Consider the following 19,137-nt stretch of genomic DNA (forward strand, 5'->3'; position numbering starts at 1 on the left):
CTCCTCTTGGTCTTTAAAAAACTTTAAACTAGACATTTTTCTGGACTGGTCATGTGAATGTGGCTCATATCAAGTGTAATATAACAATTTTTACTTAAAATAAGACAAAAACACTTGCAGTGTGGAAGCTATACTTTGGCATTTTGGTTTTAAACTCTTAAAGATAAAAGGACGGAGGTAAAGTAAGAGTGTAACGTGTCTGAATCCTGAAATAACCCTTCAACATTTCCTGAACTTGTCATGTGAATGTAAACGAGCTCTAATCGCGGTTTGTTGTAATGGTGACCAGATGTCACGCAGCTTCTCGCTCTTTGTTGGCGGGGACACTGATAGGAGCGTTCGCCTCGACAGAAGGAAGTAACATGATATAGACCCAGAGGACCTTTCTCATATTTACTATGAGGTCCTCATTCATTTTTCAGGCTGTTGGCCTTATCAGGTGTGACTGCATGTGTTTGTGACAGGAAACGCTGGCTGCGAGGTTCGGTAAAGATGCCACAGAGATATCAGCTTCTCATGGTTAGATAAAGATCATTTAGACAGAGGTTTAAATGTTTGTTACAACCTGTTTCTGCATTTCTTATTTTGATGGATTATACAGGGTTCCCGCGGGTCCTTAAAAAGTCTTAAAATGTCTTAAATTTATTGTAAATTTGCTGTAGGTATTACATTTCTAGACGGTGCGTTTAATGCTGATGACAAAGCACTATGACCTAAAACTGCTGTAAAACTTCTATTGGTGTGTATTTGTTGCGATTTGTTTCACTAATTAAATTGCAGTAAATAGGAGCGTTAGAGAGAGAGTTAGGTTATACGGTACAACAGCGATGTCAGTGACGTAAGTGACGTACCGTCGGCGTCGGTTTACGTGACTAATGCCATTTGCGGTTGTCAAGAGGAAAGATGCAGACATAGGGAAATGTAAATTCAACCCTAAATGGATGGACGAAGATTTATTGAAGTGGTGGTTGGCTCCCGCTAAAAATAGCAACAGCGCCATGTGCAAATTATGCAAGAAAACGTTTTCACTGGGGACTATAGGTGTCAAGTCGGTCGTCACACATGAAGGCAGAAAAACACCAGCGATTTGTGGCGGCAGCTAGCGGAACAAGGCTAATTCCTGCCTTGCTTCCAGCAACACAACCTAATGTCCGCTCCAACGCCACCTCTCAGTTGGCTCTACCAAGTTTCGTTTCACCGCCGGGAACCCAAAAATCTGTAAAGTAAAGATTAGGGCTGGGGGTAAATGATTATTTTTGAAACAATTAATCGGGCGATTATTTTATCGATTAGTCGACTAATCTAGCGATTAATTGGACGATTAGTCTAACGATTATTTTTCTGTTGTTCAATTATTTCAAAACCATAATGTATCCCGAATAAATGCCAAAACGATCTCTCTCATAACAGAGTTTATTAAACAACACTGTTTTGCACAGCAAAATGCAAAATAATAAAATGAAATTATAAAAAATAAAAAGGCCAGTCTGTTTACTCTTACAGTCCAATAGGGCTGCAACTAACAATTATTTTTAAAGTCAGCCAATCTATCGATCGATTATTTTTTTCGATTAGTCGATTAATCACGATTATTTTGTGTTTCAACCTAATTTGTCCTTTAAAATGTGCAGACCTTTATAATTCAACCTGTGTGTTGCATTTTCACTGCATTTACCCAGAGTTAGGTTCTCACCTCTGATTGGTCAGCCCTGTGTCATTTTTGTTTGTTTGTTTCTCTTTATTTCATTCATGATGACATATAAAAATATAAGTAGCCTACTATACCAAAAAAAAAAAAAATCTCAATATGAATGAAGCAGTTAACAGGGAAATGAAGTTGTTGTTGCAGTGTTGGACAGACCGCTTATTATTGACTTTGGGCTTGTTTTCTAATGTTTATCTGTTTATTGGGGCTTTGCTCTCTGTATGATCCCGCCTGATTCTCCCATCTCTTCATGACAATGCATTTAGTTTAGTTTCTCTACATGCGCTATTGCGCTCATGCGCACTCCGCCCCTCCTCCTCCCGCTGAGTGTTACCAGTGCAGTGTGAGCTTGAGAGTGAGAGCTCCATCAGATTAATGTCCTCTCTTTTCAAAAGTTAGGGGAGTTTTGACGCTAGTTTGTGGCTCAGATCCTGAAAAACTGTCTGTAACAGAGAGTGAAGGAGACTCTCTAAACCACGTTATCAGACGCTAAACTCCAGGAGCTGTCAGGCTCCATCAGAGCCTCCGTCAGCGCACAGCGCTCTCTGGGAGTGGAGATTTTTCCTCATCAATATACCTTGTGTATGAACTTAGTGATCTTTTCCCATAAAAGTATCCAATAACACAGCACCTCATGGTGTGAACTGACGTTACAAATGAGTATTACCCCCTGATAATTGATTTCACTATGTGACAACGACAATGAAAACAATAATACGACGCGTCGACTATTAAAATTTGTGTCTATGAATTTTTATCGTTGACTAGACGATTATGTCGACTAATCGCTGCAGCCCTAGTAAAGATGCAGAATCAAGCTATGTTTTATATTTATATATATATATGTATATCGCATTTTAGCACAGACAGTACATGATTTGAAACCTATAGAAAATAAGACTTATAAGCAAAACCTACCATACCTTACCACAAGCACACACATACACACAGTGTGTTGTTTACCAAAATACAACTTTTGTATGTTATGTTGGCCCTTTTTTGCAGCATGATTGAAAAAAAATGGTGGAAAAAAGAGAAAACGCCATCTGTGAGTTGAGATTGTGTTTAGAGCAAATTAATCAACTTTTTTCGTTGACAGAATGAAATTTTGAGGTCTTCAATTATATTTGTTTTGGTCTTAAAAATGTCTTAAAAAGCATTCAATTTGACTTTTTAAATGGTGCAAGAACCCTGTTTTAATAACACAGGGCAGCTCCCACAGATGATGCCTGTAATAATACCTGTCAGAGAAGTAAACAGCCAATCATACAAACCTGAAGGGTTTAAAAGAGAATAGATCATGTGATCCGTCTGGGGTGACTCCTCTCCTCTCCTTGTGCTCACACTTCTCACCTCTGCTCGGTAACTGATCCTGCGGCTAATTGTTTGGAGCGTGTGCGGCTAAGTCGCCAGTTGCCGGTAACGTAGCCCTGGGGATTGGATGACAGGGTACTCTTACGTGGGCGCCTGAATAGTAATTTTTGTCGCTGGTTTACTGACTCATGCAGGAGGGACGCTGGAAAAACTGAACTCTTATCAAGTGTTTTTGACTTGTTTTCAGGAGGAAATACCTTTTTAGACTCAATATGAGCCACATTCAAACTCAAACTTGAAGAAATTTTTACTGAAAGAAAGACAAAAACACATGATAAGACTTCTGTTTTTTTGCAGTGGAGTCAGTTGCAAGAAAACTTTAAGTGGGGTGACGGTTTGAGAACAAAAAGATGAAATAAAAGAAAGACAGAGTTGTAAAAAAAAGTCTTGTTTATTTAAAAAAACATCTCATAAACATGTTGTGTAATTGTTGCTTTAGTGCTGCCTGTGTGAAGCATTCAAAGAGTCTCACCCTCACCTCACCACACGGCACTTACAGCTGCTGAACACAGTTATCATCTCTCTGACTGTTACAGGTGATTAAAGTTACACGTACTTCAGTATTTACAACACAACCCTGCTCATAACTGCCTCCCTTACATTGTTTCTGACTTGTTTTTATTAAAGAAAAACTTTAGTAAACATTAAGGCAGCATAGAAATGTTCTGTACAACAAATTTCACAATTTCACAACGTTCCACTTTCCATTCTCTGAAAAAACAAGGAGACTACTTCAAAGGTGAGTGGTATAAAAAGTAAAAACATCCTTCAATCGAGGCGTCTCCGTGTTTCTGTGAGTTTCTGTCTCAGTTCGGAGAGCTCCTTTAAGACTCCTTCACTCAAACATAGTCTTTCCGTTCCAACCCGGGGCCCCCTGCGGATCGAGGGGCTGAGTAAGCCATCCGTGAAGGGTTGTACCTCGTCTCCCGTGGCGGACAGGAGCAGCAGAGCAGTCCACCGCCAAGAACGAGCAGAGCAGCAGCCGCCCAGCCGATGTAAAGCGCGGCGCCCAGCTCCCTCCGCTGAGCGTCGGTGAGCAGAGGGTTGTAGAAGTCCCTGATTATCGTGTTGGCCGACCACGACACGGGGATGAGCTGCATGACTCCAGAGACGATGAAGAAGACTCCAGAAATGATCATAACCTTGGCCTTGGATGCTTCATCCTCGATGCAGTTGGTGCACTTGGCCCCGGCGATGGCGATGAGCACGGCGAGGATGGCGAGCAGGATGGAGATGACGGTGAGGGCGCGGGCAGCCTGGAGGTCCTGGGAGAGCGCCAGCATGGAGTCGTAGACCTTACACTGCATCTGTCCTGTACTTTGGACCACGCAGGTCATCCACAGACCCTCCCAGATGATCTGAGCCGTCACGATGTTGCTCCCGATGAAAGCTGTGACCCTCCACATGGGCAGAGCGCACGCCACGATGGCAATAATCCATCCCAGAATGCACAGGGAGATGCCTATCAGCTCCAGCCCTATAGACATCCTGACGTCTTCCTCTTCTGCTGACCTGAGGGAGAGGAGCTCAGAGCGTGAAGCTGCTGAAAGCGAAGAATTCAGACGCGGAGCTGCTCTTTAGGATGATTTCAGGCCTCGCATCTGTGGAGCGTGTGATGATCTGATGACTCCACTTCACCAGTATCCTTTATAAGGCAGATCAGGTGGATGGGAGGAGTTCTTAAAGGAGTCGACATCACCAGAAGGGGAGGAAGGACCTGGACGCAGACTGCTCTCAGCTTACATGGCCGGCGTCACAATGGGCCTGGTCACAAAGAGACCTTTTACAGCTGAAGGGGCGCGAGGTATGCCATGCATCTTTCAGGGAAACGACTCTAAGAGGGAGAAAACATGTTAACACTCTCATAAAACAACACAAAAGTCAGACTTATTGTTGTTTTAAAACTATAGCAGGGGTTTGAAGACTTCCTGGGCTTGTAATGAGTTTTTTTTTTTAGTTATTCTGGGATAAGGGTGAGCACATGGATTGTGAATGAAAGGAGAGGCCAGTGATGGTCTTACAGCTCATCCTCTGGAATTTAATCTCCTGAACTTACTGGAGGGATGGATACCATTCCTCCAAAGGATAGCTCTTTAAGAAGAGCACTGACAGACAGGTTGATCCAAAACATCCACATAATCCTTGATTTAAAATGTCCCTAATGCCGGCTGGCAAAGTTTAGCTAGTTTTCTGCTGAAAAGTATTTCTTGGATTTATTTTGTTGGAATAGTGGACACTGGAGCTGAACTGACTCAAAGAGAAAGGATGTCAAAGCAGAATGTAGCTAAGCAGGAAAGTGATAGAGCACGAGCTAAAGGCTAAAACACGAGCTAATCTGTTTATGCTAGTGCTGTTTCCAAACCACAGTCATCAGTTATTCTGCAGTGGTCTGTTCAAACTTGAGAGTCTATCAATAAAAGGAAGAATGATGAACACTAAACAGTCTGCTCACCTTTTAGACAATAAACTACAAACTGAGTTTACAAACTTTGATTGTTGATACCTTTCAAAGAATACTTGAAAACATTCCCTTCTTGCTTTGCACCTTGGAAAAAGTTGTCTTGGGTCTAAAAGCAGATTTACCCCCAAAACAAATGCATGTGTTGACAAGAGTCTACTTTACGACAGTGGGCGCCAGTGCTCATGGGAAATGCAGTCTTTGTCCTGGAAAAACAGTTGCGATTCTGATCAAAGACGTCACTGCAATCAACACCGAGCAGATAGTCCTCACAGAACCTTTAAGGTAGAGCCGTGGACGTTTCAACATTAATGTTTAATGCTGACATCATGTACCAGGTGTGTGTGTCTACTGGAAGGGGAGCGCACTGTATAGCATTCACATGTGAGTGTTATTAATAGCAATGCTGCAACAAGTCAAAACTGAGCAGGTGTTTTCATTTTATGTCTTGTAAAATGTCTTTAAAGACTCTATTTAAGATTTATGTGTATGTATATGTATATGCATGTATTTATGTATGTACATAGATTAGAATAGAAAATACTGTTAAGTCCAATGTGGTGTTGGTGTCTGCTGTTAGCTCCGTTAGCCATGTCTGTGAATAGCATGATGCTACTCTGCCTTCTGGTATTCCCTCTGTTGCTGGGTTAGCACAGCTAGCTCGTCCATCTTATTGGAGATAGATCTTACGTTCCCAATAACGATGGATGGAAGGACAGGTCCATGTCGTCACTTCTTAGCTCACACCTGAGTACCAGCACGCCGTCCTCACCTCCTTCTCCTCACCTTGTGGGGAAACATCCGGCCTTGCACCAGTTAGCATTGACATGCTACAGGCTGTTAACAGCTGATATCACATGTAAACAATGCAGCCATGGTTACATGTTGGATCTCCAGACAAACACAGGAGAAAAAATAGTAAAAATATCACTGAAGACGAAACCAGTTTGGTGTCCACGACCAACAAATGAACCATACAAAGAAATTATTATGATGTGCAACAATGCCACCAAACAGAGCTGCTTTGTATCTTTTAAACTTAAAAATGATGAAAAATAAAGTAAAAAGAAAAAAATAAATACTCTATTTAATCTAGAGTCACCTGGTAAGAACAGAAAATACTTCATATAAAGATATTAAAAGTTAAAAATAGGGACAATACTCTGATTTCAAGAAACTAGACTCATTTTTGGTCTTCATAACAACCCAGGCCTTATTTTTAGCTTCAAATATACTGAAATGAGACATATCCTGGACTTATCATGTGAATTTAGCTGATTTTAAGTCTGATAACACCCTTAATTTATTCAAGATAAGACAACTTCTGAGACATAAAGACCTTACCTCAAGTCTGCTAAAAGTTTCACCATACGATGAAAGTTGGAGCTACGTGAATTCCTCTGTTGTATTTCTTCAGACTATCAACTTTTTGAGCTTTTACACCAACCTGTTAAGACAAACCTGCACATATAGCAGCCCCCTGACTTCAACCAAAACTTGAAAACAAGGAGTTGGAGTGATAGACTGTTTTTAATCAGCGAGGTTAGCTTTATTAGCGACATTGTTTGAACTGGCTGCTGTTCCTTAGTTACACTTCCTGCTCTTTGAGTCTTCACATCTCCTAAATACCAGCTCTTATTCTGTAAACTATCGTTTTAATCATGTGAAAGTGTCATTAATAAAAAGATAAAGAGGAAGGAGTTCAGCTCTCTTAGTTTAAGGATCACTTCTTCGACTCTCACCGGACCACAGCTTTATGTCTGATGGTCTGTAATGACTCTGTCTGTCTGCAGAACGCCCTTGAAATTCTTCAGGCCTGGGACCGTCTCCTTAGAAATCCCCTCCACCCGTCCAGCTCCCTGTAACCCGGTGTTGACAGACCCCCCTCTCGGCCTCCCCCCCTCGGACATGAAACAGCCCCATTGTTTGTGAGGGCAGCTCAGATAGTCGAGTGTGGGGAAGCTGACAAAGTAGCGGCTCTTCTTATCATTGAGCCAACAGACATATGGGAGACAGCCAGGTGGACAGGTGCTGGGGAGGGGGGACTCTCGGTTGTCAGCTTAATGGCCGTGTATGGAAACAGAAAAATCCACCTTAAAAAGTCATTTAAAGCCCACAGTATGAGTTTAAAGACGACAAATAACTTTATAAATCTTTAATATAAAAACTGACTTTTATTGAAAAAATGAACATCTGAGACATTAAAACATTTCAGTAGAGAAGAAAAAAAGCAGTGTTAGACTTTCAGACGCTAATAAAACAAATATTTCATGAAGTACACACAAAGTTAACACTTTAAAAAGTAAAAATACAGATACATGTATGTCTGTACACTGCAAAAAATGAAGTATTTTTGTCTTATTTTCAGTAGAAAATGTCTTTATAGACTTAATCTGAGCCACATTCACTTGACCAGTCCAGAAATATGTCTTGTTTCAAGTTTTTTAAAGACAAAAATGAGGTTTGAATTGTTTAAGACATTATTCTAATCTTGACCAACACATTTCTCTTACCCAACTGGTAGAGTTTTTTACTTGTTTAAGAGCATTTCAGACCTCATTTTTGTCTTTGAATAACTTGAAATGAAATGCTTTTCTGGACTGGTCAAATGAAGGTGGCTCATATGAAGTCTAAAAATGTATTTTTCACAGAAATAAGACAAACATTGTTTTTAAATTTCAGTTTTTTGCAGTAGACCGCTTCCAACAGTCTCACATTTTTAGACAAAGCAGAAAAAAGTCAGAGGACAGCATCAAAATCATACCTGAATACAAATTTATCTACAAGTTGTTTGAAATAAAAAGTCTCCTTTGTTCGACTTTTCGCGTGGGAAACGAGCAGGTGTCAGCTCACACATAGTCCCTCCTGTCGTACCCACTCGGAGCGACCGACCTGGTCTGAGAGTACATCACCTTCGAAGGAGGCCCGTACTTCTTCTCGGGCTGCTGGGGGCAGCTGGAGCACAGGATCCCCCCTCCCAGCAGCAGGAAGGCGGCAGCAGCCCAGCCCAGATACAGAGCCGCTCCTATCTCCCTCTTCTGGGACTCGGGTATGATGGGGTTGTAGAACTCCATGATGATGGTGTTGGCGGACCACGACACTGGGATCAGCTGGGTGAGGGATGCGATGATGAAGGCCACTCCTGCTGCGATCATAACCCGAGCTTTGGCTGAGTCTTCCTCCACACAGTTGGTGCATTTCGCCCCCATCGTGGCCACCAGGAGTCCGATGACGCCCACTACGATGGAGATGACGGTGAGAGCCCGTGCGGCCTGGAGATCCCCGCTCAGCGCCAACATGGAGTCATGGATCTTACACTGCATCTGACCCGTGCTCTGGACCACACAGTTCATCCAGATTCCTTCCCAGGTGATCTGAGCCGTGACGATGTTCGTCCCAATAAACGCCGACACTCTCCACATCGGCAAGGCGCAGGAAACGATCGCCGCAATCCATCCCAGGACGGCCAGACCTACTCCAAGTATCTCCATTCCTGCTGACGGCATGTCTGGACTCAAGCCAAGTGCACAGATGTCTCCTCCTGCTCTGTTGTGGGTTAAGTTGAGGTATTTGTGGAGCTGTTGCTCCTATAAGCAGCAGATATCTTTAGAGAGGAAGGTGGAGTCACTTGGCGATTGGCCCGAGAAGAGTTCAAATCTTCTGTCCCACCTCGTGCGAGCATCCCAGCCTTGGCATGTGAACGACTCCAGCTTAATCATTGAACTTCTTCTCCCCTGGTAGCTCTCCCACCTATTTGGGGTGAGGGGAGAGTAAACAGAGGACGTGTACGGAGGTCTGGAGAAGTTAAAGAGTAACTGACACAGTAAAGATCGGGTGATGAATGATTGAAAGGGGAAAGCAGTGTATACACTCCCGCAGGTTTTCCTTTTATTTCCTTCTTGAATTCTAAATATTCCACTGAAAGACGGCTCATAATTTTCTGGCACGATATCAAGAGAGAAAGTTGCACAACATGTTTTTAAATCATTTTATTCTTGATAAAACCATCTTTGTGTGGTGTATTTAAGGCAGAAGAAACATAGACATGATGGTACAATGCAATGCAATGATTGTCCCAGAGTATTTGTCCACTAACCTTTCTGCAAAGCTTCAGGGATTGATACAAACCAAGTGCTTTGGATGGTATGTCCAAAGTCAGGCCCAGGGGCCAAACTTTGCCTGGGATCCATATCCATATGTCCCCCAGCTTTTATCTTACTGTGTATTAGTTATGTTTCTGAGATAAATCATATGAAAATTTACGTTTTCTGTCAGGGTCACAAACAAAACTAAAGTTTACCTAATAACGTCTCACTAAAAAACATTTGGACTGTGCATAGGCTTCTTGTACACTGCAAAAAACTGAAATCTTATCAAGTGTTTTCGTCTTATTTTAAGTAAAAAAAAAATGCCTTGCTAAACTTGATATGGGCCACATCCACCTGACTAGTCCAGAAAATTGTCTTGTTTTAAGTTATTAATAGACAAAAACTAGAATAATGTCTCAAAAGAAGTAACTTTTTCTTGTCCCTTTGTCAGATTTCTTTTTCTAATTGTTAGAAGCAAGAAATTCAGACCTCATTTTTTTCATTTGATAACCTGAAACAAGACTTTTTTGGACTGGTCTGGTGAATGTGGCTCATATTAAGTCTAAAAAGACATTTTCTACTGAAAATAAGACAAAATCACTTGATAAGATTATCGTTTTTGCAGTGTATAAAGCTAAAACTCTGTACGTTCTGCAATAAATGAAAGCCTTAATATGAGATAAAAACACTAAATTTGATCATACATTTTTTCAACTAGTTAGATTATCCATCCATGCAGTAAGAGAATTTTACTTGGCATGAAAACCTGTAATAAGAAATGCAAACCATAAAATGCTATGCAAAAAATGGAAATCTTATCAAGTGTTTTGGTCTTATTTTCAGTAGAAAATATCTTTTTTGACTCAAAACAAGCCAAATTCACCTGACCAGTCCAAAAAGCGTCTTGTTTTTAGTTGTTAAACGACAAAAACGAGGTCTGAATTTCTTGAAACAAGTAAAAAAAATCTGCCAATGGAACAAGAGAAAAGAGGTTTACCCCAACATTTATATCTATGTGTTTATGTTTGATTAAAGTTCCTGTTCTTATTTTACTGTATTCTAATAAAATGGTTCTATATATATTTTACTGAATGTCTAAATGGCCTCTACATACTTTCTACTGCTTACTAAGTCTGGGATATTTTACTGTTGGCTACAGTAGTATGATTACAGATGGCTAAATGAGAAGAATGAGATGTATTTTCATTGATTGTATGGATCTTGAAAACTATGATTAGAAAAAGACTAAAAAAAGACATGTTCAGGCTCATACCCTGAACTCAAATACCAAAAAACACTCTTAAAACCAGGCGAAATATCCATTGTGCCTAGATCTAAGAATTATTAATCCCTGGCAGGGGCTGAATAATTAACAGTTCTGCAGAAACTCAACATCTCTCACATCTGAAATCTTTTAATTAATGTATTTACCATTATGTGAAAATGTGAGAGTAAAAAAGAACTAGTGCTGTCAGGCGATTAAAAAAAAAAATCTAATTAATTACAGGATTTGTAATTAATTAATCTAATTAATCTTATTTTAATCTCATATCTGCTTAAGGTCCCAAAATAAAGAATTTGAATTCCAGGACATTAAAATTACATTAAAATACATTAAAAAACATTTAAAAATAAGGTGGGAATATATACAACACATTTTTAGGTACCCTGAGGCATAAGGAACAAATGAAAAAAGTGTTATGGTTCTATCTTTACAAAATCTACACATTCCTGCACCTAAGGTAAGCTGATTTGATTTTTAGGACGTTTTTTGCTTCTGTCTCATTTTTACTCGATGTGGACTCAATTTTCACTGCAATATGAACTTCTATACTTCTATGAGGTCAGGAGAACCAGGGCTAAAGGCTAAAAACTGTGAGGAACTATGTACAAAACACTTTATTCAAGTCTTGGATCAAAGAAAAGTGAAGTAGTTTTAGTTTTACATGCTCTGAACACACAAACTGTTGCTGATTGGTGCAGAGCAGCCCCAAGCTGAAACATGACACCAGGAAGATGGAAGCAAATTTTCAAAGAATTCTTTAGATTTAAATACAAGACATTTATTGATCATTCAGGGCTTGTTTGATGCAGTAAAAAGTGTAGAATTATCTGTTTTTTACAGCATTGAGCTAGAGCAAACGGTTGATTTTCTGTAGATTTTCAAAAAGGACGTGTGGATAAACGAGATGTGGACGGCAGTCCCCTTAACAGTGCTCTCTCTAACCCCCGGTGCAAAGCATGTTGCTGATGTCAGGTGTGTTACATTCAGGGATTGTCGGAAATTTGAAAATCTGACGAGAACACCACTTTTTCCATGTAGGATAAACGGTTTGTAAATGCTAGGCATTTGAAAATAAGTGTGTCTTTGAATGCCTCGCAGGTTTGTTATCCAGATTAATCTGTGTTAATTTTATATCGCGTTAATTTGCGGTGTAATTAATCAATCTAATTAACACGTTAAAATGACAGCCCTAAAAAAAAACACATCAAAGGACACAAGACAAGACTGAAGTTATAAATAGCTGGTGCATAAGAACAAAGAAATCATAAATATTGTGGCTAAAAATGTTGCTTGTGGGTCAAAATATTCTGAATTCGAAAAATAATCCTGATAAAATCCAGATCCTGATCCTGCCATAAAAACATCCTGACATATTTTCTCCATATCACCCCCTAATGGAGAACATTTTCCTTGGTCAGAAGCAGAGTTTGCTGATGTTTACGCAGCACATTGCACTGCAGAAAACTGACCACTGATCAGAGGTTTGAGCACACTTAGAGCATCGTTGCTGCCATATAGAGGCAAAATACAAAAGACAAAAACTAAAGACATGGTCATAGACTTCAGGAAAACATCGCAACAAGTACACCCAACCATTATCAAGGGTACAGCGGTGGAGATTGTTGAGTCCTACAAGTACTTGGGATCAGTGATCGACAAAAACTTGTCACATGACCTCAACACCTCATCGATTTGCAAAAAAGGCCTTTGAAGGTCGTACTTTTTGCAAAGACTAAAATCTTTTAATGTTGATAAGACTTTGATGGTTTTATTTTGTAAATCTTTTATAGAGTCAGTTTTAACTTTTTGTCTAATTTCTTTCTATGGAAACCTGTGTCTTAAAAACAAAAATTGTCTGATCAAGATTGTGCGGGAAGCCAGTAAGATCATTGGCCTGCAGCTGCTCTCTCTCTCAGAGATCTTTGACAGATGAGTTTTACAGAAGGCACAGGCTATCCTGTTTAGCTCTGACCACCCACTGTTGGAGGAATATATCTCTCTTCCCTTCAGGAAGGAGATATAAGGTACCTATGGCACGTACTAATAGGTACAAATTTTGCTTTGTGCCACGAGCAATCACTGCAGTCAACTTGCACAACTCTTAATGGCACTGCTCAGGCAACATGACATATTTTATCCTTGTTTTATATTTGACAACTGGTTTTACCCATGACCTCACTCCTTTATTTATTTATTTTTAAACCCTTTAAATCATTTTACATCACCAGGGGTTGTTCATGTTACGTTTGGATATGCTGTTTCTGCGACGTTGTCCTGTACAAATGTTTGTTTTTGCAACAGTGATGTAGTGTGTGCTGCTTTGATGCTAAAAACAGCTTTCCCAGCTGCTCAGATTAGGTTGAAAACCTCTCTGCAGGGTTAGTTTCCGCAGCTGAGACACAATGAGAGGAATGTTTCGCTTTCTGGTGATGACTCCATGCATTGGTCTTGAATTAGATTGCTGGTGTGTGCGCTGGAAGCTCAGGGGTCTTATCAGCGTCCTTGTCCAGAAGGTCACAACCTAAGTTTAACTTTTTGCACGTGCTGCAGAGAAAGACCCTCTTTCCAAACACACTCAAGATCTGCCAGAAAATTTATCAAAACTAGCTCAGAGTTATTTTATTCCTCGCAGAAGATGCTTTCTGTTTGGATTTTTGATTATCCAGGTGACTCATGAAGCTTTAAGACAAACTCTTATTCTGTGGCTGCACCAGGAGGAGGAGGAGGGTCAACACTTACAGACCACCTGATCAATAGCCTCTTTGTGGCTCAGGTACAGTGCAGCTTACATTTCCTTGCAGACAGAGACTTTTATCTCTGTCTCGGTTTCACTCTAGACCACAATGGAGGGTAAGCAGAGGGCGCGCTCTGAAACAAGCCTCTCATTGTGTCCGTCGTCCACTTACAATGAAACAGAAAACCTAATTCGTGCATGAACCAGCGTGGCTCTTATTAGCGGCTGATCTCGACACATGGCATCTGCCCCAGTTTCTGCATACCAAGGAGACGGTGCAGGTGAAGTTAAATTACACTTAATTTACGCAGCGGGTGATGACTCAGCTGCATGAAAGTGGAGGAGAAGCTGTGCGTCTACTCAGAGGAAAAGCATGAAATTTGTTTATTTATCACCCAGTGTAAAGTTTAATCACATAAAATTTGTTTGAGTACAAAAAAGTACATTTAAAATCACAGAATTTTCATAAATTCAGAAAAGTTTCATAATAAAAAATGAGATGAAATGTGTGTCATCTGCAGCACTTTAATGTTCATACATAGTCTTTTCTGGTGTATCCGTTGACGGGCATCGTCTTGACGCGGGAGTAGTCCGTCCACGGAGGCACAGAGCTGTCACCAGTCCCTGCTCGGGCTGTTTTGGACGGACAGGAGCAACAGAGCAGAGCTCCCCCCAGGAGGAGCAGGCAGGAGGCAGCCCACCCAAAGTACAGCGCGTTCCCAAACTCCCTCTTCCCCGTCTCCTCCAGCATGGGGTCGTAAAAGCCCAGAACGATGGCGTGAGCGGTCCAGGAAACAGCCACCAGCAGCAGCAGCCCAGCCACCACGAAGGTCACTCCAGCAGCCACCACCAGACGGGGTTTGCTGCTCACATCCCGGCTGCAGTTGGTGCACTTCGCCCCGGCTACCGACAGGCAAATACCCACGATGCTGAGCACCATGGAGACGATGACCAACGCACGAGCCGCCTGCAGGTCAACAGGCAGCCCCAGCATGGAGTCGTGCACCTTACAGTGCATCTGACCTGTGCTCTGCACCGAGCAGTTCATCCACAAACCCTCCCAGATCACCTGAGAGATGACGATGTTCTGACCGATGTACGCAGCCACACGCCACATGGGCAGGCCGCACGCCACCATCACGCCAAGCCACCCGGCCACAGCCAGGATCATCCCGAGGATCTCCAAACCTGCGGAGTACATCGTCAGAGCCGGGGAGCTGAGCTGGTGTGTCCTCCAGGGCTCTGTGGGATAGAAGGCCCTCTGTGTCCGCGGGTCCAGCCCTCCTGAGATGGAGGCGATATCGGATCTCGTCGGCTCTAAGTCGCGCTTAAGACTTTTACTGAGAGGGAAAGAGAGATTGTACCTTCTTTATACGGCTTAGACGTTTGAAGGTGGAGTCAGCGCGAGGTGGCATCGTGTTTACGCTCAAACTTTACCTGAAAATGAGAAAAACAGTCACTTTGAGAAAACTGTCACATCCAAAACACATAAAAATCTGCAAAAAGTCCTGCTTTTACCTTTGTTTTTACTCTTGAAGAGCATGCTGATCTCATTTTATCAGAGCAAAATCTTGAAACAATCCTAGTTTTGCTGCAGATTAACTTCTTTGGTGCAAAAATGCATTAACCTATTTTCTTTTTTAAGTCTTTTTTAAGTCTGTTTAAGTTATAAAAGTGTGTGTTTGTGAATATATAAGGCATATGGCAGCCTTAAACAGAAAAACGCTGAATCACCATCTGAATGAGATCTCTTTGCACCAAGACAGAGAAACAATGACGGGCCTTGTTTTCTCCTGTAAGGAAAAAAACACTCACAGGTGTTTTTTTGTCCCAAACTGAAGGATGTATAGTTAAAGTCTGAACTAAACTCACAGTGAATATCTTTGCTGCGTTGTATCTGACAGAGGCGGATAACAGGGATGTAACTACAAACGTCAAACTTTAAATACACACCTGAGGAGTAATGCTAGGTCGTCTGTGTAGCTAATCCCTCCATAAACACCCCCTTTGTATCTGATCGTTTATCGAGAAGCCTCAGAGCACAAAGACTGAATCATTTCTTACTGTGAAAGTCTACAAACCCAAACCTTACAGTGATTTATTCTTTATTTAAAGACAAAAGTGTTTGTCAGAAAACAGAGGGGTGTAAAGGAAACGACGGCAGCCGAGGATCTCTGAGTGATCTACGACATGTTTCAAAGAGACAAAGGGACGGCTGAGGTCGACTGATGAGCTGTGTCATTACAGGCTCGGCTCTAATCATCAGAGGTCACCTGAGGTCACCTGGGGTCAGTGGTCGGGATGAGTATCTCTGTTATCTTTGGTTAACCCCCGACACAGACACATGAACACACACACACACACTCCCCCCTCCCATACTCCCACAGACACACACACACATTCCAGACAGGAACGTCAGCCCATTAACCGTTATAGCGACAAATGATGTTTCTAAGATTTGTTTTGATTTTTTTTTTTTACTCTCCAACCAGTGGATCAGTCATTTATTTATTATTTATTACAACTAAGGCTGCAATAAATGAAGTAATTTACTGAACCCTTACATACTGTTCCGGACAGATCTGACCAATTTTGTCAGTTAACTACACTAAAAACATCCTAAACATTAATCTTTTAAACCGAAACTTTACAACTTTCCTTTAAGGGGCTGTGAGGAGTTTCTAAGTGATCTTGAAAAAGTCTCCCTTCTAGATTTATGCCTGATTGTAATCCACACTTTAAAATGAGATTATCAGTGCCAATATTGGTAGTTACAAGTTATTTTTAAATGCTACTTCCTAGCTTTCCAATCAGGTTTAGCAGAACCGGATTTGATTAACGGCACGTCAAGGTCTTTATAACACCACTGTGCTGGCTGGGAAAGTTTAGTAAAAAAGAGAGATCTGTGTTTTTCTCTGCTAAAAATGATCCCTGTGATTCATTTTGTCGTGATGGTGGACACTAGAGCCTAACTGTCAGACAGAAAAAGAACAGAAGAGCAGAAGAAAGATAAACTGGAGAGAGATAGAGCACGAGCTCAAGGCTAAATCACGGGCACTGCAGTTATTCTGCAGTGGTCTGTTCAAACTTGAGAGTCTATCATTAAAATGAAGAGTGAGGTTACTGAACTACTCACAAACTGACAGTGTTTACTTGTTGTCATGTTAGCCTACAGATACGTCGGAGCACCAGGCTAACATGTAGCCAGCTACTACAACCTTAGCTTGTTGTCACGTCTCAAACCGTAGCGCTACATAACTGTACTGATAAATACCTTACCTCGGAGAGTTGTATCCAGTAAAAAGTTGTCTTGAACAAAGAAAATTTGCTCCGATCCGATCTCCATTTGATCCCAAAACAAACACACATCTCGCTAAAAGTAATTGCCACAAGGTGGCAGTCCAATTAAAACAGATCCTCCTCATAGCATCTTTATGTGATCCAAAAAACAAAAGTGAAAATATATCAACATTGTACACTATTGTATAGGTGCTACAAATGTGTACGCTAAGGCTGTTCCAAAGGAAATGATGATTTTACAGCATATTATTAATCTAAACTTTGTGTTCTAAGTCGGTGGTCCCTAACCTTGTTTCACACCACAGACCGGTTTAACGTCAGGCAATATTTTCACAGATGGGCTCTTCTTCTGTCTCCTTTCTGGCTCTTTTACCCTGCTTAAAGAAACTTTCCAAAGATGTTTGTTTTTTGTCCATTTTGCTAGCTTTGGGGAGAGGGGTTGGCGTCAAAAATGAGTCATAGACAGGCATGTCCGAGAGAATCTCGTTCAGAATCAGATAATAAATGAAACTAAAACAATGTAAGTTGAGTATTTTTTATGTGCGGCCTGGTATCAGTTGATGAACGGACGGATACTGGTCCACGGCCCGGGGGTTGGGGGCCACTGTTCTAAGTGGTGTATGTTGAATTAAGCTGATATTTCTGATTTATTGTTTTTATTTTCTTTTATTTATTCAGTTTCCAACATAAACAGTACAAAGTGCAACAAAATATACAAAATACAAAATATTTAGGCACCCATCCCTACCCAAACCCTCTTATCCCCCAATCCCTCCCCCAAATACCAACCTCATTCCCACCCTGATGTGATGGCTCTTACAACAGTGATAACATAAAGCACTGTCTACACATCCACATACATTTATTACAGTTAGTAAACACAAATAGTCCAGGTAATAAACCACATAATTAAACCATATAATACTAAATGACTTGTTTCATCCACTCACTCATCATTCAGCATCAGTTTTAGACGTTGTGCTAGCAGGCAGATGAAGGTGATAACATTACAGGGATTTCCTGAGCAGATAGCGTTTGCTGGTTCATGCTAAAAATCACAGGAAGAGGATGTGGCTCCAGTGATATGTTGTACGCCTTGCTTAAAGATTTAGAAATGATCTCACAAAAAACTTTAAAAAGAAACATATAAATTGAGTTGGCCGGTGCAGGTGGGGTCCAGATTTGGGGACATTAACTAACTTGGCTTTGGTGAAGTGTAGATGGTCCACAATTTTAAATTGTATATGATATTTTTGATTTCTTGTGTCAAAACTGACCTAAAACCACACTGTGAAGGTATGAAATATGAAAAGTCAAGTTTATTTTAATGTTATGTTTTTTATAAATCCAGCTGTACAGATACTCAAAAGACAGCTGCTTTAAAAATCAAACGTGCAGGGGTTAAATAAAGTTTAGAATGATGGAGTAGCCTACAGGGAGGGCTGGGGATGGTCACTATAGCAGTTAATCATATTCACATCTGTCGGACTGCTAGAAAAAAAATGCATCGGTCTTTTCAACGCTGTCATATGACACAGTGCTCAGCAGAAAAGATAATGCAGACAAGGGGGTTAAAAAAAAAAAAAAAATCAAACGTGCAGCAGAATAAGAAAAAAATACCTCTTTAGTTTTTTTTTTTGGCTTTTTTGTAAAATTTTCCTTTAAATAAAAAATATTATGTCATGTTTATTTATTTATTGTATGTGTTTATATGAAGTTACAGTACATACTTTTGGACCTTTCATTTACATAATGCACCAGAGTTAGCCTTAAGCTAATTTGTACCTGCTGGCCAGAGCAGAGTTCATAACAATAGAAAGAGAACGATATGTCAAGATGGAAGCAAAATAATATGATATCAAAGATATTAAACACAATACACCACAATAATGTAAAAAAAAAAAAAAGTTTTAAGTGCTATTTATTAGTGAGATAAAGCTGTACTTGGAGTTTGACCACAGAAAAGCTTGATAGCAGTTGTCTGATCCCTCATACCAGCAGCTGGTTTCATGCAGGTAAACAGACAGGGGATGGACAGTTTGACAGATAGGGGGCGCCACTGATGCTTCCTGTCTGCTGTGTTTGTCTGGTTTTGCAGAAAACGCCCTTCAGTCTGAAGTCAGTCTGTCACTTACAGTCAAAGTGGATTAACAGGAGGCCATTTCTAACTCTGTCTGTGCACTTTGCATTAAA

The 19,137-nt window shown here is 40.8% G+C and overlaps 3 protein-coding genes across 3 annotated transcripts in view; 1 reads left to right on the forward strand and 2 right to left on the reverse strand.

Annotated features, from left to right (window-relative positions):
* LOC141797997 (claudin-4-like) overlaps positions 1-19,137 on the forward strand; it is a 54,206-nt gene that overhangs the window by 4,459 nt on the left and 30,610 nt on the right. The window lies entirely within an intron of this gene.
* On the reverse strand, positions 3,476-9,043 carry LOC141797999 (claudin-3-like). Its single transcript, XM_074679756.1, has 2 exons — positions 8,553-9,043; positions 3,476-4,567 (listed from the first exon to the last, which is right to left on the reverse strand). The coding sequence occupies exons 1-2, from the start codon at positions 9,041-9,043 to the stop codon at positions 3,919-3,921; spliced, it is 1,140 nt and encodes a 379-aa protein (XP_074535857.1). The 3' UTR covers positions 3,476-3,918.
* LOC141797996 (claudin-4) lies at positions 14,135-14,918 on the reverse strand. Its single transcript, XM_074679752.1, has one exon. It carries the CDS (start codon positions 14,843-14,845, stop codon positions 14,177-14,179), a length of 669 nt encoding a protein of 222 aa, XP_074535853.1. The 5' UTR covers positions 14,846-14,918; the 3' UTR covers positions 14,135-14,176.

This window comes from Halichoeres trimaculatus, unplaced genomic scaffold (genome assembly GCF_033239565.1).
Source record: "Halichoeres trimaculatus isolate MK-OKI-2021-1 unplaced genomic scaffold, fHalTri1.1 fHalTri1_scaffold_9, whole genome shotgun sequence".
Lineage (NCBI taxonomy): Eukaryota > Metazoa > Chordata > Actinopteri > Labriformes > Labridae > Halichoeres > Halichoeres trimaculatus.